Raw genomic sequence first — 24,235 nt, 5'->3', positions numbered from 1 at the left:
AGAAAGAGAAGAGAGAATAAATATGAAAGTGATGTCTCAAACAGGAAACATCTAGCAATATGAAAAATATAAAATCAAATATATTATGATTACATTAGATGTTAATAGATCAAATTCTCCAGAAATATAATGGTTAGCGATCCGCATAAAAAGAGCAAAATCCAACTTTACACTGTTAACAACGGAAACCTCACAAATATAAGGACATAGAAGAGTTTGAAATAAAGCGATGGAAAAGAAATAGTACGTAAACTCTAATTAGAAGAAAGGAGTTATATCTATATTAATATCAGAAGAAGTAGATGAGATGTTGAGGTAGGAGCCATTGTAGAGATAAAGAGGAATATATCCTAATTATAAATGCAGTTGTGTGCTGTTAAATACATAAAAATGACTCTCTGTCTCTCTCTCTCTATTTTTTACAAAGCGTTGCTTTGTAGGATTTTCCAATTTCCATAGTGTCATTGTTCCCATAATGGCTGATTTCAATCTACCAACATGATGCCATTGAATGTGGAGCTGGGACGAAACATGCATAATCAGCTTGAAGCCAATGCAAGAGAGCTTCAGCACACTACTAATTAAAATAATCAGTCCATCAGGAACAGATTGTGATGCTAAATCTCTGGGTCCTCAATAACATAACATAAAAAAATACATAAGTCAAAACTGACATATCTAAAAGGAGAAAAAGACAAATTCAAAATGATAATTGTGTGATGTTTCGTATAAGATTTTGTACATATCTATAAGACAGGATGAGCAAACAGAAAAAGTTAAATAAGAATAAAGAATATTTAACAAGCCAAGTAGTAAACTTAACCAAGTTAACATTTTAACAACACAATGCATGACAGCAAAATGCACATGCTTCTGAAGTTATATTGAATTGTCAATCACACAATAATTTTAGGAGACACATCTCACTGTGCTCGTGACTGCAATAAGAAGATTTAGTGAATGTCACTTTAAAAAGTTAGCCTGTTGACAAATATTTCTAGTGCCTGTTTTATATCTCTGTTCCTTAGGCTATATATGAAGGGGTTGAGCATGGGGGCAACCACTGCATACAGGACTGAAGCAATTATGTCTTTGTCATTGGAGCCCCAACATGAGGAGAAAAAGTAAACACCTCCAAGTGTCCCATAATATAAAGTCACAACAAAGAGATGGGAGCCACAGGTAGAAAAGGCTTTAAAGAGTCTCTTGGTGGAGGGGACCTTCAGGATTGTGGTCCCTATACAGATATAAGAGCCCAAGATACTACTCAAAAGCAAGAAGAAAAGCATTCCTCCTTTGGTGAAGATGACCAGCTCATTGAGGGAGATGTCAGAGCAGCTCATCTTCAGGAGTGCAGTGAGGTCACAGAACAAGTGGGGGATGGTATTGTAAGCACAGAAGGAAAGTTGGACCAAAAGGAGGGTGTGCAACAAGGCTTGTGCACAAGAAAAGAACCAGGACCCAGTTATTAATGAGACACACAGCTCTCGCCTCATAACAATTGTGTAATGGAGTGGCTGACAGATGGCCACATACCTGTCATATGCCATCACTGCAAGAAGGAAATGGTCAAGACAAGCAAAAACTAAGAAAAAACACATCTGAGAAATGCACCCCACATAGGGGATGGATTGTTGCTGAGTCTGCATGTTCATGAGCATCTTTGGAACTGTGACTGATGAAAGGGAAATGTCAGAGAAGGCCAAGTGGTTAAGGAAGAAGTACATGGGGTTGTGGAGGTGAGAGTCCAGCCTGATAAGCAGGATGATGAGCAAGTTCCCCAGCACTGTGATCAGGTACATGCCCAGGAATAGGGCAAAGAACATGCCCTGCTGCTCTGGTGGAATGGGGAGCCCCAGGAGGAGGAACTCAAACACTCTGCTCTGGTTCTCAAGCCTCATACTGCTGTTCTATATGCCGTGGATGAAGAAGGTTTGGAAATCTCTGGAACCTAGAAAAGATGATCAGGACCATCACATGTAGTACTGTAATTCTCTGGGAAAACAATGAATTTTTAAATATGATGAACTTTAAATTTTAAACAACCAATTTTAAAATTTTAAATAAATTTTAAATTTTTAAATACTATTAATTTTTAAGTTAACTTCTCACACCTGTGGGTGCATGCAACTTTGTTCTATCCCAGTTAGGCTTCCAGAAACCATCACACCCAAAAGGTGCCAACAAGACCTGATTGGACAGAAGCAAGAAAGGGTTCATTGGTTTATTCAACCAACATTTGTTGTACGTTGAGGCTGAGTATGGACCTCTACTAAGGACTGAGATTGCAACAGTGAATAAGAAAGGCAAGGTTGCTGCTCTCTGTGAGTATAGATCTTGATGAGCATAGAGGGATGATTCACTACACCAAGACAGAGACAAATCATAATAGTTCACTGTAGCAGAAAGAGTAGATGAATCTCAGCAAAGTGAGATCAGTTTTTCCTTCTTTATAATCATGTGAGACTTCAGTGCTGAAATTGCACTGTTGGAGTATTGTAACACTCCTTTTAATCTGGCTGGGTCCCAGTGACCTACAGCATTAAATTCACAGTCGCTCTAGAAGTTGTTGGTCATTTAAAGCCATTTGATGCTAGAATAGCTCCCAAACCACAATAGTCCACAAACTACCTTTCATAAGAATGGAGAACATTTGGTGAACATTTGGGTAGTAGGCTAAGGACTTACCTATACTTCCTAATTAAATCCACACATCGGCTTTACATTCCTAGATTTAAAAAAATATTTCAAGCTGCACTAAGAATGAATGTTCCTTCACCTATTTTAGCTCTTGGGATATAGAAACATAAATGATATAAATTCCATATATATATTTAACATAATATTGCCATTTCTGTAGGTTAAAACTTATATATTGATTCCTTCATGTAGCTCTATATAATATGTGTGTGTGATCAGATCCCATGCTCTCAACCACTACACATGGAAACTTCCTCCATTATTCGTTAGGAGAGCCAGACAACCTGTGTTCCTTTAGGGCTGCAAAGAAGCCAAAGTAGCTCAAAATGTTCTTAGTTCCCCGCCTAGATGGCTCCCTTAATTTATATTGATCTATTTTCTACTTGACAAAAGACTCTCACTTTCATTATCATTTATTCAAACAATATTTATTAAGGGCCTGTAAGTATCATAAGGCAACTGTAATTACTTCCATTTTATAAATTTAAAACTGAGGCCAAGAAATTAAATGATTTTCCCAGGGTCTCACCACCATTTGCTGAGGGTTCTGCACTCTAACTTCACATAGCATTACACTTCATGTGTCTTTGCCTGTGACATTAAGTGAAGGGTTAAAAAACTCTGAGTGATTCAGTCACACTCAGGTATATGAAAATCATAGCAGATCCATTTCAAGAATAGGGAGTTGCTTGGAGCTTAGATTATCTCAGTCAATGGTCCCCCAGAGGAAGGTACTGAAGGAAATATTTGAGTCATGGGGAAAAATAAGAAGTCCCGCAAATGCATTCAAATCACACACACACACACAAACACTGCTGATTTGAGAATTCTATCAAATCGGTCACAAATTCCTATGCTAAGAGAAGGATAGCCAGTGTGTGGTTCAGGTCATGAACACATACATTCATACAAGGGATAAATGACAAGAAAAGTGAGATATAAACAACACACAATGATGTATCATTCACCCACAAACACACTCATGATGCACTTCAACACATCTGACGCATGACACACCTGGTAAACACTCAACTCAGCATATATACATAACTCATCACTAGAAACACACACATCACGAAAACACACAAGGCCACACACAATGCAAAAATCTCACAAGAAGCACACACCAACAGCACACATGGACACTCAGGTACACACCCACTACAACAAGCAGCACACACACTCCCATTACTGAGAAACATGATTTGGCCCCTTCTGACTATACCCTTCCTGGGGGAAGGCAGCCAGCAAGGGGCAGTTAAGCCTATTCACACAGCCACAGACATTAAACCACCAACAAACCATGCACGTCGTAACATACATATGGTAAAATCAAACAAACAAGAGCAAACAATACACATTCTTGCCCTCGCACACAAGTGTGTCACCCACAAACATAGTTTGCACATACACTACACATACTGTGGAGCAGAGGTTTGAGCCCTCTCAAACTTCAGTTCCTTGGTGAGGTCAGGCTTCTTCTCCAGTAGCGGAGAGAACAATCTCACACCTGATGCTGAGCTCTTATCTGCTGAGCTGTGACGCACACTCCGTGGGGGAAATGTCCCAACATAATAACAGGATGCAAATATTTAAGATCACAGGCATGAATCAGGAGCCCCTAAATCAAATGTTAGGAGGCTGATAACTTGTCTACACATGCTAAAACAGAGCCCAGACTGGGACTAACTCGGGAAAAGAATCAGGCTGTGAGTCAGATACATAAGACACACACATGCATGCAACTATGAAACAACAGGGACACAAGCATACACACACACACATACACACACCCATGAACATAGAGATACTCATACACAAACCCACAAGCACACAGACAGATCCATTGCCAAGCGCAGATTTCCAGCTCCCTCTGACCTCCGTTGTCCTGAGCGAGTTCAGGCACCTTCTGCTTAGACTGTTGCCCAAATCCCCAGCTTCTTTTCAGGAGACTTGGTATCCAGAAGAAAACAAGAAATATTTGTGCCATCAACACTTCTACAGATTTTCATGTTCCTTAGCCAACTCTAGAGCAATAAGCAAAAGGTAACATTTTAAGAACAAGCAAGAGGACAGAAACAAAGTCCCCCCAAGGCTTCTGGGTCAGGGAAGAGCCACTGCAGCCTAATTGGCCAATTTCTTATTGCCCTTTGGGGAACTGAACATTCAAGAGCCAGAGGGGACTGGAGTCCTAGGGGACAGTGTCTCTGAATCCACCAACGTCTTTCTTCTGGGGCATGGTTCAGGCTTGGACAAAGGATTTTTTTAAAGAAATGTAATAATGGCTTGTTTACAAAGGTGCTGCCAAATTTAAGGGAAACTATTAAATGGATGGTGAGGCACCCAGGGCTAGTAGCAGTGGGAAACAGGTGCAAGGGAAGGGAGTGGTTGTGAGAACCTGGTGGGACATGTAGGGGTAGGAGAGGACCCCTGGACAGGAACTGTGGACAGCCATGTCAACCCACAGTTCAGCAGGGAGGAAAACAGAATGAATGCTCCAACCTCTCTCGCCTTCTGCATTTGATCTCTTGCTTGTGTTTCCATTGGCCAAATCCAAAGGTCCAGGGAGATCAGTTGATGCAGTCCATACAGGTCAGACTCCTGAGACAAAACAGCCTGGAGATGGCTAGAGAATGTAGTTGGACAGATAAATGGAGACTATCTAGCACACATTGGTATAGATAATATTTTCTAGTTACACATTTGTGTGCCAATTTGTGGACTGCAAATATGCTGATATGTTTTGTTCTTCAGACATGCTTCTTTTCTCAGTGTAACATTGCCTCTATGGTTTCACTATAGAGACTGTAAATTCTTAAAGAGGAGGGATGATATTTTATAGAATTATGTTCCTTGTTCTGCCCATAGTTCAGCGGTTCATATCCTGTCTCTGATATGGGATACAAGGAGAATATTTTGGAAGATCATAAATGTCTGCCTGGATGCCAACTTTAAATTGAGTAATAGACCTGTAGGATATTCTATTCTCTCTTACTGAGTGATTATGGACAAGGGATTTTTTTAACTTTTTATTTTGAGACCATTTGAGGCTTACAGAAAAGTAAAAATTATACAAACTATTATCAAGTAGATTTCACCCAGATCCCCCATAGTTAATATTTAACAACATGTGCTGTATTATTATGGAGGTACACATATATCTCAGATTCAGGCTATAGATCTTTGGCAGGTACACCACAGCGCATATTATCAGGAGGAAACTGACATCAATTTTTCCAATTACTGGTAATTTTAAACTTGGTCAATCGATTAAGGTGGTGTCTGCCAGGTTTCTCTATTATAAAGTTAGTATTTTTATCTTTGAAATTAATAAATATAACTTGGGTAGATATTTAAAGGTTATATAAACATGCTATTTCTCATTAAAATTTCAACCACTATATGTAATATTATACTTCATAAGAATCAGGTGATTCTGGCCTGAAACAATTATTGTAATTGTGGTGGCCAAATGGTGATTTTTCTCATTCCATCAATCATTCTACACGTGTTAGTTCTCTGTATAAGGGAAATTTCTTTTCTCTACAGTTTAATTTTTATCAATTTATTTATATAATTATGTATTCGTTGATTTTCATTTAACCTCTGAGTCACAATCCACTACAGTTGTTATTCTTTTTGAAGCTCAAATTATTCCAGATTTGCCCATGGGAGCCACTTGAGCTGGCTCCTGAGTCCCCATGATTCGTAGACTACTTCCTTACTTTCAGGCTCAGCAAAATTTTCCCAGGTCATCTTTGTATATCCTGGCCCAGCCCTGGAATTAATCATCTTTCTAAGTAACTTGGGTTCCTTTGAGGGAAGGATGGTATTTAGAGAGAAAATTTGTTAGGTGTATTCATTGCTTATAAGGCTTCTTACATATATACACACACATATATATACACATATATATATATGTATATATGTATATATATGTATATATGTATATATATGTATATATATCTTACATATATATACATATATATACGAAAGAAACACAGAAAGTATAAACAAGAAACTAATAAACTAATAGAAATGGTTACTCATAGGAGGTGGGTTGGGAATCAGGTGAAAAGAATGGGGGATGAGAATGGTATAAATATTGACATATAAAACATAAATTTCAATCTATTTATATATGTATTAAAAACCATGAGTTTGGACCGACGTCTCCAATTCCAGTTTGACACCACAGAGTTCTTTCTAGCCTCTCCTTTGTTATGCATGTAACACCTTTACCTGATAGTGAAGAGTCATTCCATTTTTCAGCAATATTTTTTACTTATTCACTGAATTTTGGAATACATGTTAAGTAACTTCAAAATTCTGAACCCATATCGCCATGGATGACAAAACTACTAAATGCAGCTCAATATCTTTGTGGTTTTCTTTCTAAAGGTATATGCACAAAATATTGTATTTCAGAATTCGTTGGATTAGTTATTTTAATTTCTACTTCAGTCTAATCATGTTATCCATTTGAAATATAGTTGTTAGTTTATTTGGTTTTATTTTATTTTTTTCTTCCTATTCTTTTTTTGTCTATTTTTGAGTAAGTAAAATATAACTTGGTCAAAACACACAAATAGGTATATCCATCTCACCATCCCTTCCACACATTCCCACCCAGCCACTGCAAGAAACCAAACTCATTAGTGTCTGACTTCTTCCTGTGTTCTTTTTGCTCAAATGAGCAGATACACATATATTTTCTTTTTTCTCTTTCATTTTTACACAAAGGTAAGCATCATACAGACTTTTGGACATATTGCTTTTGTATATTAAAAATATATCCTGGAAATTATTCCATATCAATTCACAAATATGTTTGTCACCTAGAGAATAATAATATGAGTTAAAACTATAAATTATAAAAGTAGAATCTATTAATTGCTTTAGATTATGGACTGATGTGAAATAATTGATTTTAGTTATTACCAGCATAAGGAAGAATATTCTTTAAAAGTTCAGATGCCGTATCCAGAGACTTGAAGGAAGTTTCCTCAAATATGACTAGAAAACAGAGAAAGGAAAGGCTAGAGGCCTGCGTATAGTTATCGACAGGTTGGAGAGGCAGGCTCGTTGTAGCAGAGGCTCCTCTGCAACAGGAATGGCCTACAAAGAAGATTGAAATCTCTCATGTGACTTCAGAAAAACAATTGGTATCCTGGTCAAATACCATGCCCAGCACATGGCATAATGACTAGGGTTATAGAAGTTAAAAAAACAAAAAGGGCTCTCTCAAGCATTTCACTCCTGGAAGCTTATTCCAATGGAGCAGGGCATGAGCTTCAAATCAAAGCACAATGCTAATATTTTTGCAGGGAAAATTGAATAATAATGTCAGGCTGAGTCTAGGCAAGAAATTTCCTCAATAAGGTACTACAAATAGAAACAGAATGAGGGTCTAAACAAGGAAATAAAGTAAAACCTCATTTTAAAACAGTAATTGCACTGTGTGAATGTGGTGGGTTAGGGGAGAGAGGCTGCAAATCAGATTACATCACAGGAACACAGAACTAGGATATTGAACCCAAACCAATTTCACTGTGAAAATGACACACAGCTGTCTATTTTTGGAAGGGGAATGGAGGTGGCTGGGTCTGTTAAGGTATGACTCATTTCATATTCAGATTGAATTCTAAAAATTGAGGAACTGGTGGACAGGGAGTTTAGTCGGCCAAGGTGTGAGTTTACTGGTGAAGAAAGATCAAAAGTAAATGAGGCAGGATCGACAAATATCTAACTCCTGATGACTACTTGCATTCTATTGAACTGACTAAGCAGTTACAGTACCTCCATACAAATACTGCTTTCAGAATGTCTTTTTTTTCTTGTTTTTAAAGTATGTATTAAATCATCAGAAGATTTTACATCTTCTTTCCCAATTATTATGACTTTAATTGATATCATTAATCTAGTTGCATTGGCTAATATTTTCACCAAAGTGTTGATTAGTGAGCATTCTGGTTTTGATCCTGACCTTAAAGGAAATGTCTCTAATGATTCCCGTTAAGTAAGATGTTGACTGTATAACTAAGGTATATATATTTTATTATGTATAATAATATACATAATATAATATATAATATATTTTACATGAAATATATATGATATACAAACATATATCTATGTATAATAATATACATAAAATAACATTATGCATAATAAATATATTTATATATATCACACATAATTAATATAAAATATATATTTTATTAAAAGAGAATACACCAATTCTTTTTTTATTGAGTTTTATCAAATTTTGTTGAAATCTTTTTCAGTACCTATGGTAAGAGTTACGTAGTTCTTAAGCTAAGATTTATTAATATGTTGTAATTTATTAAGGATTTCCCAATATTGAACCAACTTCAAATTCCTGGAAATATCTCACTTGGTTATATGTATTATTTTATTAACATGGTGTTGGATTCTGTTTGCTGATATTTTATTGAGTATATTTGCATTAATCCTCATAAGTACTGTCAGCTTAAAATTTTATTTTTCTACTTCTTTATCATGCTTATGCATCAATGTTGTACTTATTTCATCAATAAAACAAATTAAAATGTTTTCCTTTATTTCAATGCTCTGGAATAATTCGTGCAGCATTTAGACTATCAGGTCTTTGACCATTAATAAATTTCCCCATGAAAACATATGGGCCTGGTACTATCTTATGGAGTAATTGCTTAATAGCTTTCTCCGTTTACTCTACAGAAATTGGTGTATTTAGACTTTCTATATGATATGGAGACAATTTTGGTAATATGTATTTCTCTAGGAAATTACCTAATTCAACTGAGTTTCCGAATTTATTTTCACACAAGTGTGACCTTAGGATTATTCAAATAATCCCCACAGGATATTGTTACTATTGATGTTTTTCAGTTCAGTCAATATCCATTTTTATATTTACCAATCTTATGAATATCTCTATTGTTCTCATTCTTTGCAATTTTAAAGTTTTTCCAATAATCACTTTCCTTCTACCTAAAGAACTCTCCTTGGTGTTTCTGTTAGTATAAGTCTGCTGGCAAATTTTTGTTTTTATTTTCTGAAAACATCTTTATTTCACCTTCAATTTGAAGGGTATATTTCCTGATGCAGTATTCGAGGTTGACAGAATATTTTTTTCCACTCTACTAAAGTTGTCACTCCTTTGCCTTCTGATTTCCTTCAATCTTTTATTGCTGCTCTTGTTAAAAAGTCAGCTCTCATTCTTGTTAGAGCTTATTTGAGTGTGATGCTTCTGTATACAGTCATTTCTCATTCTGGATACTCAGCTCTCCACCAAAAACTTGGTTGCATTAACTCATCAGTTCCTCTAGCTTCTGAACATCCTAGGTAAGACTTGATAACTTATCACCATGTTCTCCTCATCACCCACACCCGTGCCTACCTGAAAGCCCCAAGATGATGGATTTGGAGAGGACCTGCAGGTAAAAGTTTGAGTATAAGCAAGACGAAATGACACTTTTGTTTAAGTGAGTTATGATGTAAGCAAAGAAAGAAAACATTAGAGAGGAAAGAAAAAAACATGTAGGAAGAATGGGAGCATCTCCTCACTAGGACAGTTATATTAATTGTAAATATATATATCTTGACATTCATTATATATACATTTTTTTTCACTTCTCCTCAGAAAATAATAGTCACGGGTTGTTGTATGTCCTCCCTCCTCCCTTTTTGTATTACTGTCTAATATGCCTAGACTAAGTACCTAAATCCAAAATGTTTGGCCTCATGAATTTTTCCATATGTATACATCCATTGTTACTACCACCTGGATCAAGATATAAACATTTCTAGCACCCTAGAAGATTTCCTCACTTTCCTTTCTTAGAATTAACTTAAATATTGCATAGAACAGCACATTTTCGAAATCATATCATTTCTACATATTTATTAAGAGTAGACAAACTCATATGAACCCATACTTTAAAGGAAATGAAGTTGAGTCATTGAAAGTTTATTGTGAGAATATTAGCTTTCTAAAAATTGGAAATTTAATTTATGTAAGCAAAATTTTCTGTGATACTCTTTTTTGTGTGTGTGCGTGAGGAAGATCAGCCCTGAGCTAACATTTGTCATGGATCCTCCTCTTTTTGCTGAGGAAGATTGGCCCTGGGCAAACATCTGTGCCCATCTTCCTCTACTTTATATGGGATGCTGTCACAGTATGGCTTGACAAGTGGTGTGACAGTGCATGCCCGGGATCCGAACCCCGGGCTGCCACAGTGGAACGCGCGCACTTAACTGCTATGCCACTGGGATACTATGATACTCTTTTTAGCCTTGATACTGGGGAGCCAAGGGAAGAAAGGCAAAAATCTCTTAGAGATGATGGGACTGGAGAAGCTTCCTTCCTCACTCCTGCCAGTTGACATCCTCACTGACCCCTCCCTTCACCAAGCCTTATGCATGATGGGATACAATATCATGTTCTATAAAACCTGTTAAGAAAATGTCATAATCGTTAAAATCAGTCTGGGTAATGAGAGCTTGTATGTGTCAGCAGAGAGGGACATGGGAAAAGTCAACCTTCCTGAGCTGTACGTGCAGCCCAGACTTAACTGGACACTCAGAATTTTTGCTCAGGCTTAACAGTTTACTTGTTCATTTGAATGTGTAATTGCTATAGATTGAGTGACTGTGACTTAAAGAACATAACACTATTAACAAATATTTCTAAGGCATGCTTCATATCTCTGTTCCTCAGGCTACAGATGATGGGGTTCAGCATGGGGGTGACTACCATATACATCACAGAAGCAATTATGTCTTTATTATTGGAAATGGATGAGGAGGAGAGAAAGTAAACACCTGCAATGGTCCCATAGTATAAAGACACCACAAAGAGATGGGAGCCAGAAGTAGAAAAGGCTTTGAATAATCTCTTGGTAGAGGGGAACTTCAGGATAGTGGTCCCTATCTGGATATGAGAAACCAAGACAGTACTCAAAGGCAGGATGACAAACATTGCTCCCTCAATGAAGATGACCAGCTCATTGAGGGAGATGTCTGAGCAGCTCATCTTCAGGAGTGCAAGGAGGTCACAAAAGAAGTGGGCGATGGTATTTTCAGCACAGAAGAACAGTTGGACCAATAGGAGGGTATGCAACAGAGCATGTCGACAACAGAGGAACCGAGACCCAGCTACTAATGAGACACACAGCTACTGCCTCATGATGGTGGTGTAGTGGAGTGGGTGACAAATGGCCACATATCTGTCATATGTCATCACACCAAGAAGGAAATTGTCAAGACAACCAAACAATATTAAAAAATACATCTGGGAAGTGTACCCTATGCAGGGGATGGGGTTGTGATGAGTGTGCATGTCCAAGAACATTCTTGGGAAAGTGGCAGATGAGAAGAGACATCAGTGAAGGCCAAGTGGCTGAGGAAGAAGTACATGAGGGTGTGGAGGCAAGAGTCCAGCCTGATAAGCAGGATGATGTGCAGGTTCCCTGGCACTGTGGTCAGGTACACGTCAAGGAACAGGGCAAAGAACATGCCCTACTGCTCCAGCGGGATGGGAAGCCCCAGGAGGAACTTGGACATGCTGCTCTGGGTCTCCCTCCTCATACTGCTCCTGTCTCTGCTGGGAATGACGGAAAGTGGGAAAAGTCAGCAACTTAGAATTAGCCATAACATTATGGTCTTTTTTTATCTGAATATTATTAATTTTCACTAGACTTCTGTTTATTTCTCACACTTGTTGATGCATGAATGACAAGTCTGTCCCATTTTGGATCCAATGATACATTGTATCCTCACAATAACTAACAATATTTCCTTCCATAGAAACCAGAGGGAATTTTTTCCTTTATTCCACAAATATGTATTGATCAACAGCCTTGTCCCAGGTACTATGCAAATCACAGAGTATGTAATAGCAAGAAATAAATGCAAAGTCTCTGCATGCAAGGAGTTTACAACTTCATATCAAGCCATGTCAAACTCGTAATTTACTATGATAAAACTTGAGATGGGCACTAAGAGACAGTTATCAGTCATTTCCTCTTGAAAAAATGTGAATCTCTCTAAGCTGGAATAGAATAACTAAAGCTTTGTTGCAGGCTTACAGTAGAATTGACTGGATACTAACTGATCAGAAATATTTAATGTTCCCTGTCACCAAAAGTCCTTCTATGTCCAAAATTAACATTAACAACGATGTCCGATATTTATCATTAACATACACTATGGCAGACACTATGCCAACAGTATTATGTGCACTTTTTATCTAAATTCTTATCACAGCCCTAATAAATAGGTATTATTTTACCCATTTTATCTATGAGAAGCAAAATGATACATTATTTAAATGTGCAAAGACATATTGCTTATAAGTAAAACAGGTGAAATAATGACGTATATCTGACCAGAATCCATCTCTTAACCTCTCTACATAGAAGTCATTCTTCTCAATAGGAGACATGCTGTGTGAGGTCAGCCAACTTCGTCCAAAGGAGTCACCAATCGTATTTATACATCATACAATTTACAAAGGGTTTCCACACACTTTAACTTCAAATAACAAATATATATTTAGAGGCTATATTGTACCTATGGCAAATATTATGTCCTTCATTTCACAGATGTGGAAAACTTCAGACCAATGAGATAAATGACCAACTGGAAGTGACTCAGCTGTTTGACAATGGATTACAGATTTCGTGTTTCTTTGGAAATAAAGTTAGAGGTAAGGGTTACCAGACACATTGGTTCACTGGAGAGAGATTCAAGACTTACATCTCACTCAAGACTAGGAGCAGGACAGCAAGACCTCCTCAGGGACCACAAATGTGTTTAGGGACACTGGTTACCTCCATCCATGGTCACCAAGGAGGACACTGACTGGCCATTGTGGGGTCAATGAAATATGCTGTGTCCATCCTCACCAAGAAACCAGAAGAAAACAAATAGACCAGAACCAACTAGGAATCTTGATTCAGGCAGAAATTCCTCAAAGAGGAAGCGGGGCCATGAGCCGTGGAAAGGAGGCCATGCATGACCTTGAAGAGTGAGAGGGAGACTTTGCATGGGCTTGTTTTCTGTGTCTCTACATGTCCTGCCCTAGACAATGGTGAAATAAGAAACCTCCATGACACAAACATTGGGTTTGAGGAAAGATAAATATACTCCTTTTTACTGAGCCCAAATTATGTGCAAGGCATGGTGCTGAAAGATTTGTATGCGTGGCCTCATTTAATCCTAATAACAGCACTGCAAAGTCAGAATAATTACCCTCCTTTACCAGCGAGGAATCTGAACCTCAGAGAGCTGAAGTCACTTGCCCAAGGTCACAAAAACATATAAGGGCCAGACTGAGGATTGGGTCCCAGTGTGACATACTGCCAACACTGAGCTCATATCTTTTAGAATATGAGACCTTCCCAGTGTGGAAATGCACATGAACCTGCCTGCTCAATGCAGTAATATGGCCACTGTTGAAAGACAGTTAAGGAAACATATGATTTCACAGGGGACAATCAGAAGCCCCTAAATCACATCCCAGAAACACACACAGACACACATATAAACTGATGGTTTGCGATTTCTTGCCACCTGTGACCTATATCAACCCTAAGTAAGAGGTGGTAAGTGTGTGGTTTATTTGCCCACACACTCATATAAACACAAATTACAAGTAATACCACAGATTGGACACACAACTCAGAAATATTCTATGCAACCACACAGAAACACAAGCACATGAACTGTACAACACAAAAATAAAACACCTAGCAACACATATGAATTGTATATCACATGTATTTAACTCATATTCTGTGTCTAGATTGATGCATGCAAGCACATACAAAACAAAAATACACAAAACTTGTTTTGTGGCCTAACATGTGGTCAATCCTGGAGAATGCCCCATGTGCATTTGAAAAGAACGTGCATTCTTCGGTTTTTGGATGGAATGCTCTGTATATATCTACTAGGTCCATCTGTTCTAGTGTATCATTTAAGGCCAATGTTTCCTTATTGATCTTCTCTTTGGATGATCTATCCATTGGTGTAAGTGGAGTGTTAAAGTCCCCTACTATTATTGTGTTTCTGTCTATTTCTGTTTTTATGTCTGTTAATGATTGCTTTATATATTTGGGTGCACCTACATTGGGTGCGTAGATATTTACAAGTGTTATATCCTCTTGTTGGATTGTTCCCTTGATCATTATGTAATGCCCTTCTTGGTCTCTTTTTACAGTTTTTGTTTTAAAGTCTATTTTGTCTGATATGTGTACTGCTACCCCAGCTTTCTTTTCATTGCCATTTGCATGGAGTATCTTTTTCCATCCCTTCACTTTCAGTTTGTGAGTGTCTTTGTGTGTCACTCACACTTTGTGTGAGTGTCTGAAGTGTGTCTCTTGTATGCAGCATATATATGGGTCTTGTTTTTTTATCCAATCAGCCACCCTATGCCTTTTACTTGGAGCATTTAGTCCATTGACGTTTAAAGTAGCTATTGATAAGTATGTACTTACTGCCATTTTTTAACTTTTTTTTTCCTCAGTGTTTTAGCAGTCCTTCTCTGTTCCTTTCTTCTTCTATACAGAATTGATGGTCTCTTTAGTTTGACCCCTGTCTCAAAGCTCTACTCTTTAACTCCCCTCCTCTCTCCTTTTATTAGTTATTGTTATTAATCTCTTACAGTGGATAATTTATAATTTAAAATTTATCATAGGTACGTATGTATAGCAAAAAATATATTGTATATAGCTTTTGGTACTATCCACATTTTCAGGCATTCACTGAGGGAATTGGAAGTTACTACCCATGAATAAGAGGGGACTAATGTACATCAAGTTATATATATTATATATTATGTGGATTACATATCCTGTGTGTGTGTATATATATATATATATATGTATATATACACATATATACATGATTATATATCCTGTATATTATATACACACATGTGTGCATTTGTGCCATCTCTGTCCCCTACTGTATGGTTGTAGGCCTACAGAATTTATATCACTTATGTTTTTATTTTTTAAAAGCTAAAATTGGTGAAACAACACAAATTCTAATCACGACTGTGAAGATTTTTTTAAAACTAGGAATTTAAGGGAGATGTCTGCTTTTAATTAAGAAATGTAGGCAAAGTCCTTAGCCACATACACAAATGTTTATCATTCTTATGAAAAATAGGACTATTCCATTTTGGGAGCTATTCTGCAATCAAGTGGTTTTAAATGACCAGCCACTTCTAGAGTGCTAATGAATTTCCAGCTCTAGGTCATTGGGACCTGGCCAGGTTCTATGGAGGAAAGTGACCATGTTCCAACAACATCTCCTCAGCACTGGAGTCATACATTACTGTATGCATATTACCATTTTCTGTAAATTAAACATTGTCTAGCATTAGCTACTTCATGTTGTCAATGTAATAGGACTGTGTGATCAGAGCCTGTGCTCCTAACCACTACACATGGAAACTTTCCCTTTCATTGGTTAGAGCTGCAAGGAAGCCCAAGTTGTCGAAAATTTTGTTAGTCCTTGCCTATGTAATTTCATTCATTCAAATTAATGTATTTTCCAAATGACAGAGTATTCTTACATACTTTAAGTTCTACTTAAACAATAAATATTTACTGAGGGCCTGTAAGGTTCACAAGACAAGAATAATTCTTTCCATTTCATAGATATGGAAACTGAGGCCAAGGTTTTAAGTAACTTTCCCAAGCTCTCTTCGCTATTTGATGGTAATTCTGCACTCTAACTTCACACAGCATGATGCCTAAAGTTTTTGCCTGAAACGTTTAGTGAAAGTAAAGAGTTACAAAACTCTGTGTGATTCAGTCATGTTCAGTTATATGAAAATTATAGCAGATCCTTTTCAGGAAACAAGGAGTCCTTGGAGCCTGCTTATCTCAGCCAAATGTGCCCGGGAAGGAGGGCACTTAAGGAAACGTTTGAAATCACGGGTGCAAATCAGATGCCCACAAACACACGTGCACACCCAGCCACACACTCACTACAGCAAGCAGCACTCACAGTCTCACTACTGAGAGGCATGCTTTGGCCCCTTCTGACTCATCCGCTTCCCAGGGGAAGGCAGTCAGTGGCGGGCAGTGAAGCCTATTCAGTCACAGGCACAGTCAATAAACCACCGCCAACAACCGATGCACGTGAGTAACATACACATAGTAACATATACACAGACAAAGCAAACAGTACACACTCTTGCTCTCACACAAGAGTGTGTCACCTAAAAACACAGTTCACACATAAACTGGCACACACTGCTGAGCAGAGGTTTGAGCCCTCTCTGACTTGGGATCCTTGGTGAGGTTGGGCATCTTCTTCAGGAGCGGAGACAACAATCTCACTCCTGATGTTGAGCTCTCATCCACTCAGCTGTGATGAAAGCATTTAAGATCACAGGCATGAGTCACAGGTCTCTCATCACACATTAGGAGGCTGATAACTTGGTCTACAAGTGCTACAACACAGCCCGAATTGGGTCTAACTTAGGAAAAGAATCAGGCTGTGAATCAGATACATAGTACACACACACACACACACACACATACACACACCACTATCAAACAATGCAAATACAAGCGTGCACATACACACATGCACACACGCCCACACACATCTGTGAACACAAAGGCACACAAACCCACAAGCACACAGACAGATCCACCGCCAAGAGCAGATTTCCAGCTCCCTCTGACCTGTGCTCATCTTTGGTGACCTCAGACACTTTCTGCTCCAGACTGTTGCCCGAATCCTCAGTTTCTCTTCAGCAGACTCAGTACCCAGACAAATAAAGGAAATATCTGAGAGGCCAGCTCCGTGGCGTAGCGGTTAAGTACGCGGGCTCGCTGCTGGCGGCCTGGGCGCGCATGATGCACTGCTTGTCAGGCCATGCTGTGGCGGCATCCCATATAAAGTAGAGGAAGATGGGCACAGATGTTAACCCAGGGCCAGTATTACTCAGCAAAAAAGAGGAGGATTGGCATGGGTATTAGCTCAGGGCTGATCTTCCTTATAAAAAAAAGAAAAATATCTGAGGCCTCAGCACTTTCATATTCCTTAACCAGCTACAGAGCAATGAGCCAAAAGAAAACATTTTCATTACCAGCGAGAGAGCTGAAACCAAGTCCCCAAGCTTCTGCCTAATTACTTACTGCCCTTTAGGGAGTTATGGATCCAGGAGCCCCAGGGAACTGGAGTCCCCGGGGATAGTGCTCTTGATGCCAGCAATGCCCTTTCTTCTTGGGCATGGTCCCAGCTGGAACAAAGGATTTTTAAAAAGTTTTATTTTGAAATGATTGCAGACTTATAGAAAAGTTGTGAAAATGATACAAAGAATTCTTGCACACACTTCACCCAGGTTTCCCCAATGACTAACATTTTACTCTGTTTACTTATGTGTGTGTATTTTAGGCTTAGATTTTCAACATGTCTACCACAGTGCATTTTATCAGAAGGCACATGATATCAATTTTTCCAATTACTAGCGCTTTTATCCTTGATAAGGTGGTATCTGCCAGGGTCTCTACTGGAGAGTTACTATTTTAAACTTTGTGATTAGTAAGTATCATTTCAGTAGTTATTTTGAGAATATATAACTATAACCTATTTTTCTAATTAAAATTTCACCCACTATATTTCACATCCATTGGTCATTCTTATAGGAAAAAATTATTGCAAATGTGTTGGCCAAATGGTGATTTTATAATTCTGTCATTTCCTCTACGTTTACCAGTCGTATTGTCCTTTAAGAAGGAACTTTCCATCAGTGCCTCCACTCATTTATTTTTTCATTGATTTAATTATATTATTATGGACTCATGGGTTCTTATTTATCTGAGACATATTTATCTGAGACATTTATCTATTCCTGGTGTTATTCATTTTGAAGCTCAAATTACTCTAGATTTGGCCAGTGGGAACCCCTTCGAGTTGGCATTGTGTCCCCAAGATTCATTGAACACTTTTTACTTTCAGACTCAGCAAAATTTTCTTGGATAATCTTGGGAAGTCCTGGTCCTGGCTCCGGAATCAGCCATTCTTCTAAGTATGTTGGTTCCATTAAGAGGAGAGGGGTAAAGAGCAAATTTGGCGTTATGTGTGTTCATTGCTTTCAAGGTTTCTAAATGATCTCAGAGGATGCAGCTAGGCTATATATATAAAAGAAACACAGGAAGTAGAGATTAGAAACTAATAAACGAAAGGAATGCTTACCCAAGGAGGTGGGTTAGGAGTGGGTCTTAAAGAATGGGGAAAGGGAAGAGTATAGATATTGGCACATACAACACGTAAGTTTTAATGTATTTATATACTTCTTTTTGTGTGAAGAAGATCGGCCCTGAGCTAACATCTGCCAATCTTCCTCTTTTTTTGCTGAGGAAGAATGGCCCTGGGCTAAGATCCATGCCTATCTTCCTCTACTTTATATGGGACGCCGCCACAGCGTAGCCTGACAAGCGGTGCATCGGTGCGCGTCCGGGATCCGAACTGTCGAACCCCGGGCTGCCGGAGTGGAGTGCACGCACCTAACTGCTTGCACCACCGGACTGGCCTCTATTTATACATTTGAAAAACCATGGTTCATGTTGCCATATCCAATTCTAGTTTGACACCACAGAGTCCTTTCCAGCCTCTCCTTTTCCATGCACATGGCACCTTTCACTGATAGTAAAAAGTTATTCCCTTTTCCACAATATGTTTACTTATTTGTTTAATCTTTGAACACATGTCAAGCAATTTCAGAATCTTAAACTCATACCACTGTTAATGACACATTTACTGCAGCTCAATCACTTTGTTTACAGTTTTTCTTTATTGTGATTGTACGTAGACAAAATTCTGTGTTCAAGAGTATTACTTAGGTTTGTCATTTTATTTTCCCATTTAGTCTAATTATGGGATTAACTTTGCAATATAGTTAGGTTCATTTGTTTTGTTTTATTCTATTTTGCTTTATTCCCCACCCTCTTCTATTTATTTTTAGTAGGTAAAAGAAAACATAGCCAAACTATACCATTAAATGCACTCATCTCATCTTTTCTACCCCATTCTACCCACCTACTGTAGGTAAGCAATCTCACTAGTTTCTGATTTATTCTTCTTGTTTCTTTTTGCTCAAATGGGCAGATATATGTATATTTTCTTTCCCCTTCACTTTTATACAAAAAGTAGCATGCTATAGATGCTTTATAACATTGTTTTATTGCCTTTAACAAAATAACCTGGAATTCCTCCATATTGATTCATAGATATATTTGTCATTATTTTTTCACAGCTGCAAAACACTCAATTGAATTGACGTTCCATAGAGTTTCCTTTTGGAGTCCTTGAATGAGGTAGTGGTGATGAATGTATTAAATGCTACTGAATTGTATACCTCAAATGGTTAAAACTATAAATTTCTTGTTATGTATACTATTCTACAATAAAAAAGTTTTAAACAGAAAGGAAGAAGTAATCTCAACATAAAGCACAGAAAAGAATTATAAAATAATAATGTATGATTAATAAGTTGAAGGAAGGTGAATGGAATAATGAAATATATATTTAATTAATCAAAAGGGAGAAAGAGAAGAGAGAATAAAAATTAAACAGATGTCTCAAATAGAAACTGTATAGTAATACGGAAAATATAGATTCAAATATATCATGATTACATTAAATGAAAGCAGATCAAATTCTCCAGAAATGTAATGATTGTAGATCCAAATACAAAGAGCAAAACCCACGTTTACACTGTTAACCATGGACAGCTCAAAAATATAAGGACATAGAAAACTTTAAAGTAAAGTGATGGAAATGAAGCACCATGTAAACACTAACCGAAAGAAAGCTTGTATATCTATACTAACATCAGAAGAAGTAGATGAGATGTTAAGGGAGGAGTCATGGATAGAGATAATGAGAAATATTTCCTAATTATAATCTCCTAATTATAAGTTCAGTGGTGTGCCACTAAAGAAATAAAAAATGGCTCTCTCTCTCTCTTTTTTTTTTTTTTTTACAAAGTCTTGCTTTGTAGCATTTGCCAATTTCCATAGTTTCAGTATTCCCATTGTGGTGAATTCAGTCTACCAACATGATGTCTTTGAATGTAGAGTTGGGAAGAAATGTGCACCGTCAGCTTCAAAACAATGCAAGCCAGCTTCAGCAAACCACTACGTAAAAGAATCAGTCCACTGGAAGCAGATTATGATGCTAAATCTGTGTGTCCTCAATAACATAGTATAAAAAATGTGTAAGCAAAACCTGACATAACTAAAAGGAGAAAAACACAAATCCACAATCATGAGTGTGTGAGATGTTTTGCATAAGATTTTGCAAATATCTTATAAGAGATGATAAGCACACAGAAAACAATTAACTAGGGATACAGAATATTTAACAATCCAAGTAGCAAACTTGATCTAGTTGACATATTAACAAGGCTATACATAGCAATAGAAAGCATATTTTTTAAAGTTCTATGGAGTTGTCAACCATATGATAATTTTAGGAGATACATCTCAAAGTGCTCATGACTGTAATAAGAGGATTTAGTGATTGCCACTTAAAGAAGTTAGCCCTATTGACAAATATTTCTAGGGCCTGTTTTATATCTCTATTCTTCAGGCTAAAGATGAAGCATTTCAACATGGGGGTAACTACTGCATACATGACCAAAGCAATTATGACTTTGTCATTGGATTCCTATGATAAGGAGAAGAAGTAAACACCTGCAAGGGTCTCATAGTATAAAGACATCACAAAGAGATGGGATCCACAGATAGAAAAGGCTTTAAAAAATCTCTTGGTGGAGGGGACCCTCAAGACAGCAGTCCGTATATGGATATATGAGCCCAAGATACTAATCAAAGGCATCATGAGGAGCATTCCTCTCATGGTGAATATGATCAGTGCACTGGGAAAGATGTCGGAGCAGCTCATCTTCAGGAGAGCAGGGATGTTACAGAGGAAGTGGAAGATGATATTGTGAACACAAGACAATTAGGCCAAGAGGAGGATGGGCAACAAGCCATGGATACAACAGAAGAACCAAGACCAGCTGCTCATAAGATACATACCTCCTACCTCATGATGGTGGTGTAGTGGAGAGGCTGAAAGATGGCCACATACCTATCATATGCCATCACGACAAGAAGGAATTGTCAAGACAACCAAAATCTATGAAAATATACATCTGAGAAATGCACCCAACATAGGGGATGGATTTCTGCATGTTTGTGAGAATCTTTGGAACCATGGTAGTTGAAAGGGAAACGCCAGAGAAGGCCCAGCAGCTGAGGAAGAAGAAATACATGGGAGTGTGGAGGTAAGAGTCCAGCCTGATGAGCAGGATGACGGGTAGGTTCCGCATAACCACAGTCAGGTATGTGCCTAGGAACAGGGTGAAGACCGGGCCTTGCTGCTCTGGCCAGATACGGAACCCCAGAAGGAGGACCTCAAACATGCTGCTCTGGTTGTCAGGCCTCATATTGCTCTTCTATATGCTGAGGATGAAGAAGGTTTTGGATTCTCAGAAACCTAGAAAGGATGATCAGGACCATCACATGTCATACTGTGATTTTCTGGTGAAACAATGAATTTTTAAATACACTCATTAATTTCTCACACCTGTGGATGCATGCATCTTTGCTCTATCCCATTCTGGCTTCAGGGAAACATCACACACAGAAGCAGCCAACAAGATCTCGCTGCTCAAAAAAAAGAAGGTGTTCACTGTTTCATTCAACCATTGTTTACTGAATATTGAGTCTGAACATGGACCTCTACTAGGGACTGAGAGTGCAGCAGTGAACAGAAAGTCATGGTCCCTGCCCTCTGTGACTGTAGATCTTGATGAGCATAGAGGGATAATTTACAACATCAAGACAGACCCAAACCATAATAACTCACTGTGGCAGAAATAGTAGATGAGCCTCCACAAACTGGTATCATTTGTTTCTGCTTTAAAGTAACGTGGGACTTCAGTGCTGAGACAGCATTGTTGGAGGGTTGTCACACTCCCTCGTGTGAATTTGGCTGGGTCCCCATCACTGAGAGCTATAAACTCATGGTCACTCTAGAAGTGGCTGATCATTTAAAACTGTTTGATGCCAGAATATCTCCCAAACCAGAATTGTCCACGTACTATCTTTTACAAGAATTCTAAATATTTTGGTGAACATTTGAGGACTAGGCCAAGGACTTTATCTACATTTCCTGATTAAATCTACACAGGAAAACTTCCCCCATCATTGGTGAGGAGGGCCAGACACTATGTGTTGATTTATGGCTGCAAAGAAGCCAAAATCATTCAAAATGTTCTTAGATTTCTGCCTATTTCCTATAATTGATATTGATCTATTTTGCAATTGACAAAAGACTCTCAAATTCAATATCATTTATTGAAACAATAAATATTTATGGAGGACCTGTAACTTTCATGAGGCAAGTATAATTCCTTCCAATTTTTAGATTGAAACCTGAGGCCAAGGAGTGAAGTGATTTTCTCAAGTTCTCAATGCCAAGGAGTGCAGTGATTTTCTCAAGTTCTCAATGCCATTTGCTGGGGGTTCTGCACTGTAATGTCACACAGCATGACACCTAATGTGCCTTTGCCTGTTGCATTAAGTGAAGATTTAAAACACTCTGATTGACTCAGTCACACTAAGGTATATGAAAATCAATGCAGATCCATTTCAGAAAAGGGGAGTTGCTTGGAACTAAGTTTATCTCTATCAATAATGCTCCAGAGGAAAGTAATGAAGGAAATATTTGAGTCTTGGGGAAAATCAGAAGCCCCAAAACACACATACAAATCACACACAGACACACATAAACACACACACACACACATTACTGATTTAGAGATTCTGGTCACCTGTGACCAGTTCCCTTCCTAAGGGAAGGATACCCAATATGTGGTTCAGGTCCTAAACGTCATATACATACATGAAGGTCATAAATAACACACAAAGTGAGATATACAAGACACAACGATGTACCATTCACCCACAAACACACTCACAATGCACATCAACACACTTGACATAAGACACACCTGGACTTTACTAAAACTAAACGTGACAAAGTTTACTGAATATATGTAGCTTTGGAAAACAATAAACAAGAAAGAGGAAATGAGCAGCTGATATATATCTCATTTACTTCAACAGATAGAAACTTTGAGTGATAATTAAAATCTATATTACCTATTGCTGAGTAGAATTTTTTTAACCTATCAAAACAATGTTCCACAAAACTTAAACTGGCTCTGTTTGAGGGTCCAAATGTACACTTCATTATAGATAAAGCAAGGCACCACAACACAGTTGAGAATTATGACCTTCTACCACCTGGGAGTCAGAAACTCAGGGTGTGAGAAGGTATAGCTTAGTCCAAAAGACAATCACATTTCATACCTCTGACATTGGCCTAAAACAAAACTGGTTTATCTTTAAGAAAGAAGCATAAAATGTCATTGTCATGTTTTTCTTTTGAGAGAGGAGGTTGATGTACTTTGTTATCGTAGCAAGTC

General features: G+C 37.9%; 1 protein-coding gene and 1 pseudogene across 1 annotated transcript; both read right to left on the bottom strand.

Moving 5' to 3' along the window:
- Positions 1-968: 968 nt before the first annotated feature.
- LOC131393600 (olfactory receptor 1J4-like) lies at positions 969-1,971 on the bottom strand. The gene has a single exon (XM_058524669.1). It carries the CDS (start codon positions 1,899-1,901, stop codon positions 969-971), a length of 933 nt encoding a protein of 310 aa, XP_058380652.1. The 5' UTR covers positions 1,902-1,971.
- A 9,323-nt stretch (positions 1,972-11,294) lies between these two features.
- LOC131393315 (olfactory receptor 1J4-like) lies at positions 11,295-12,294 on the bottom strand (annotated as a pseudogene).
- Between the last annotated feature and the right edge of the window lie 11,941 nt (positions 12,295-24,235).

Source organism: Diceros bicornis, chromosome 28 (genome assembly GCF_020826845.1).
Source record: "Diceros bicornis minor isolate mBicDic1 chromosome 28, mDicBic1.mat.cur, whole genome shotgun sequence".
Lineage (NCBI taxonomy): Eukaryota > Metazoa > Chordata > Mammalia > Perissodactyla > Rhinocerotidae > Diceros > Diceros bicornis.
This window is presented reverse-complemented; position numbering and strand designations above follow the sequence as displayed.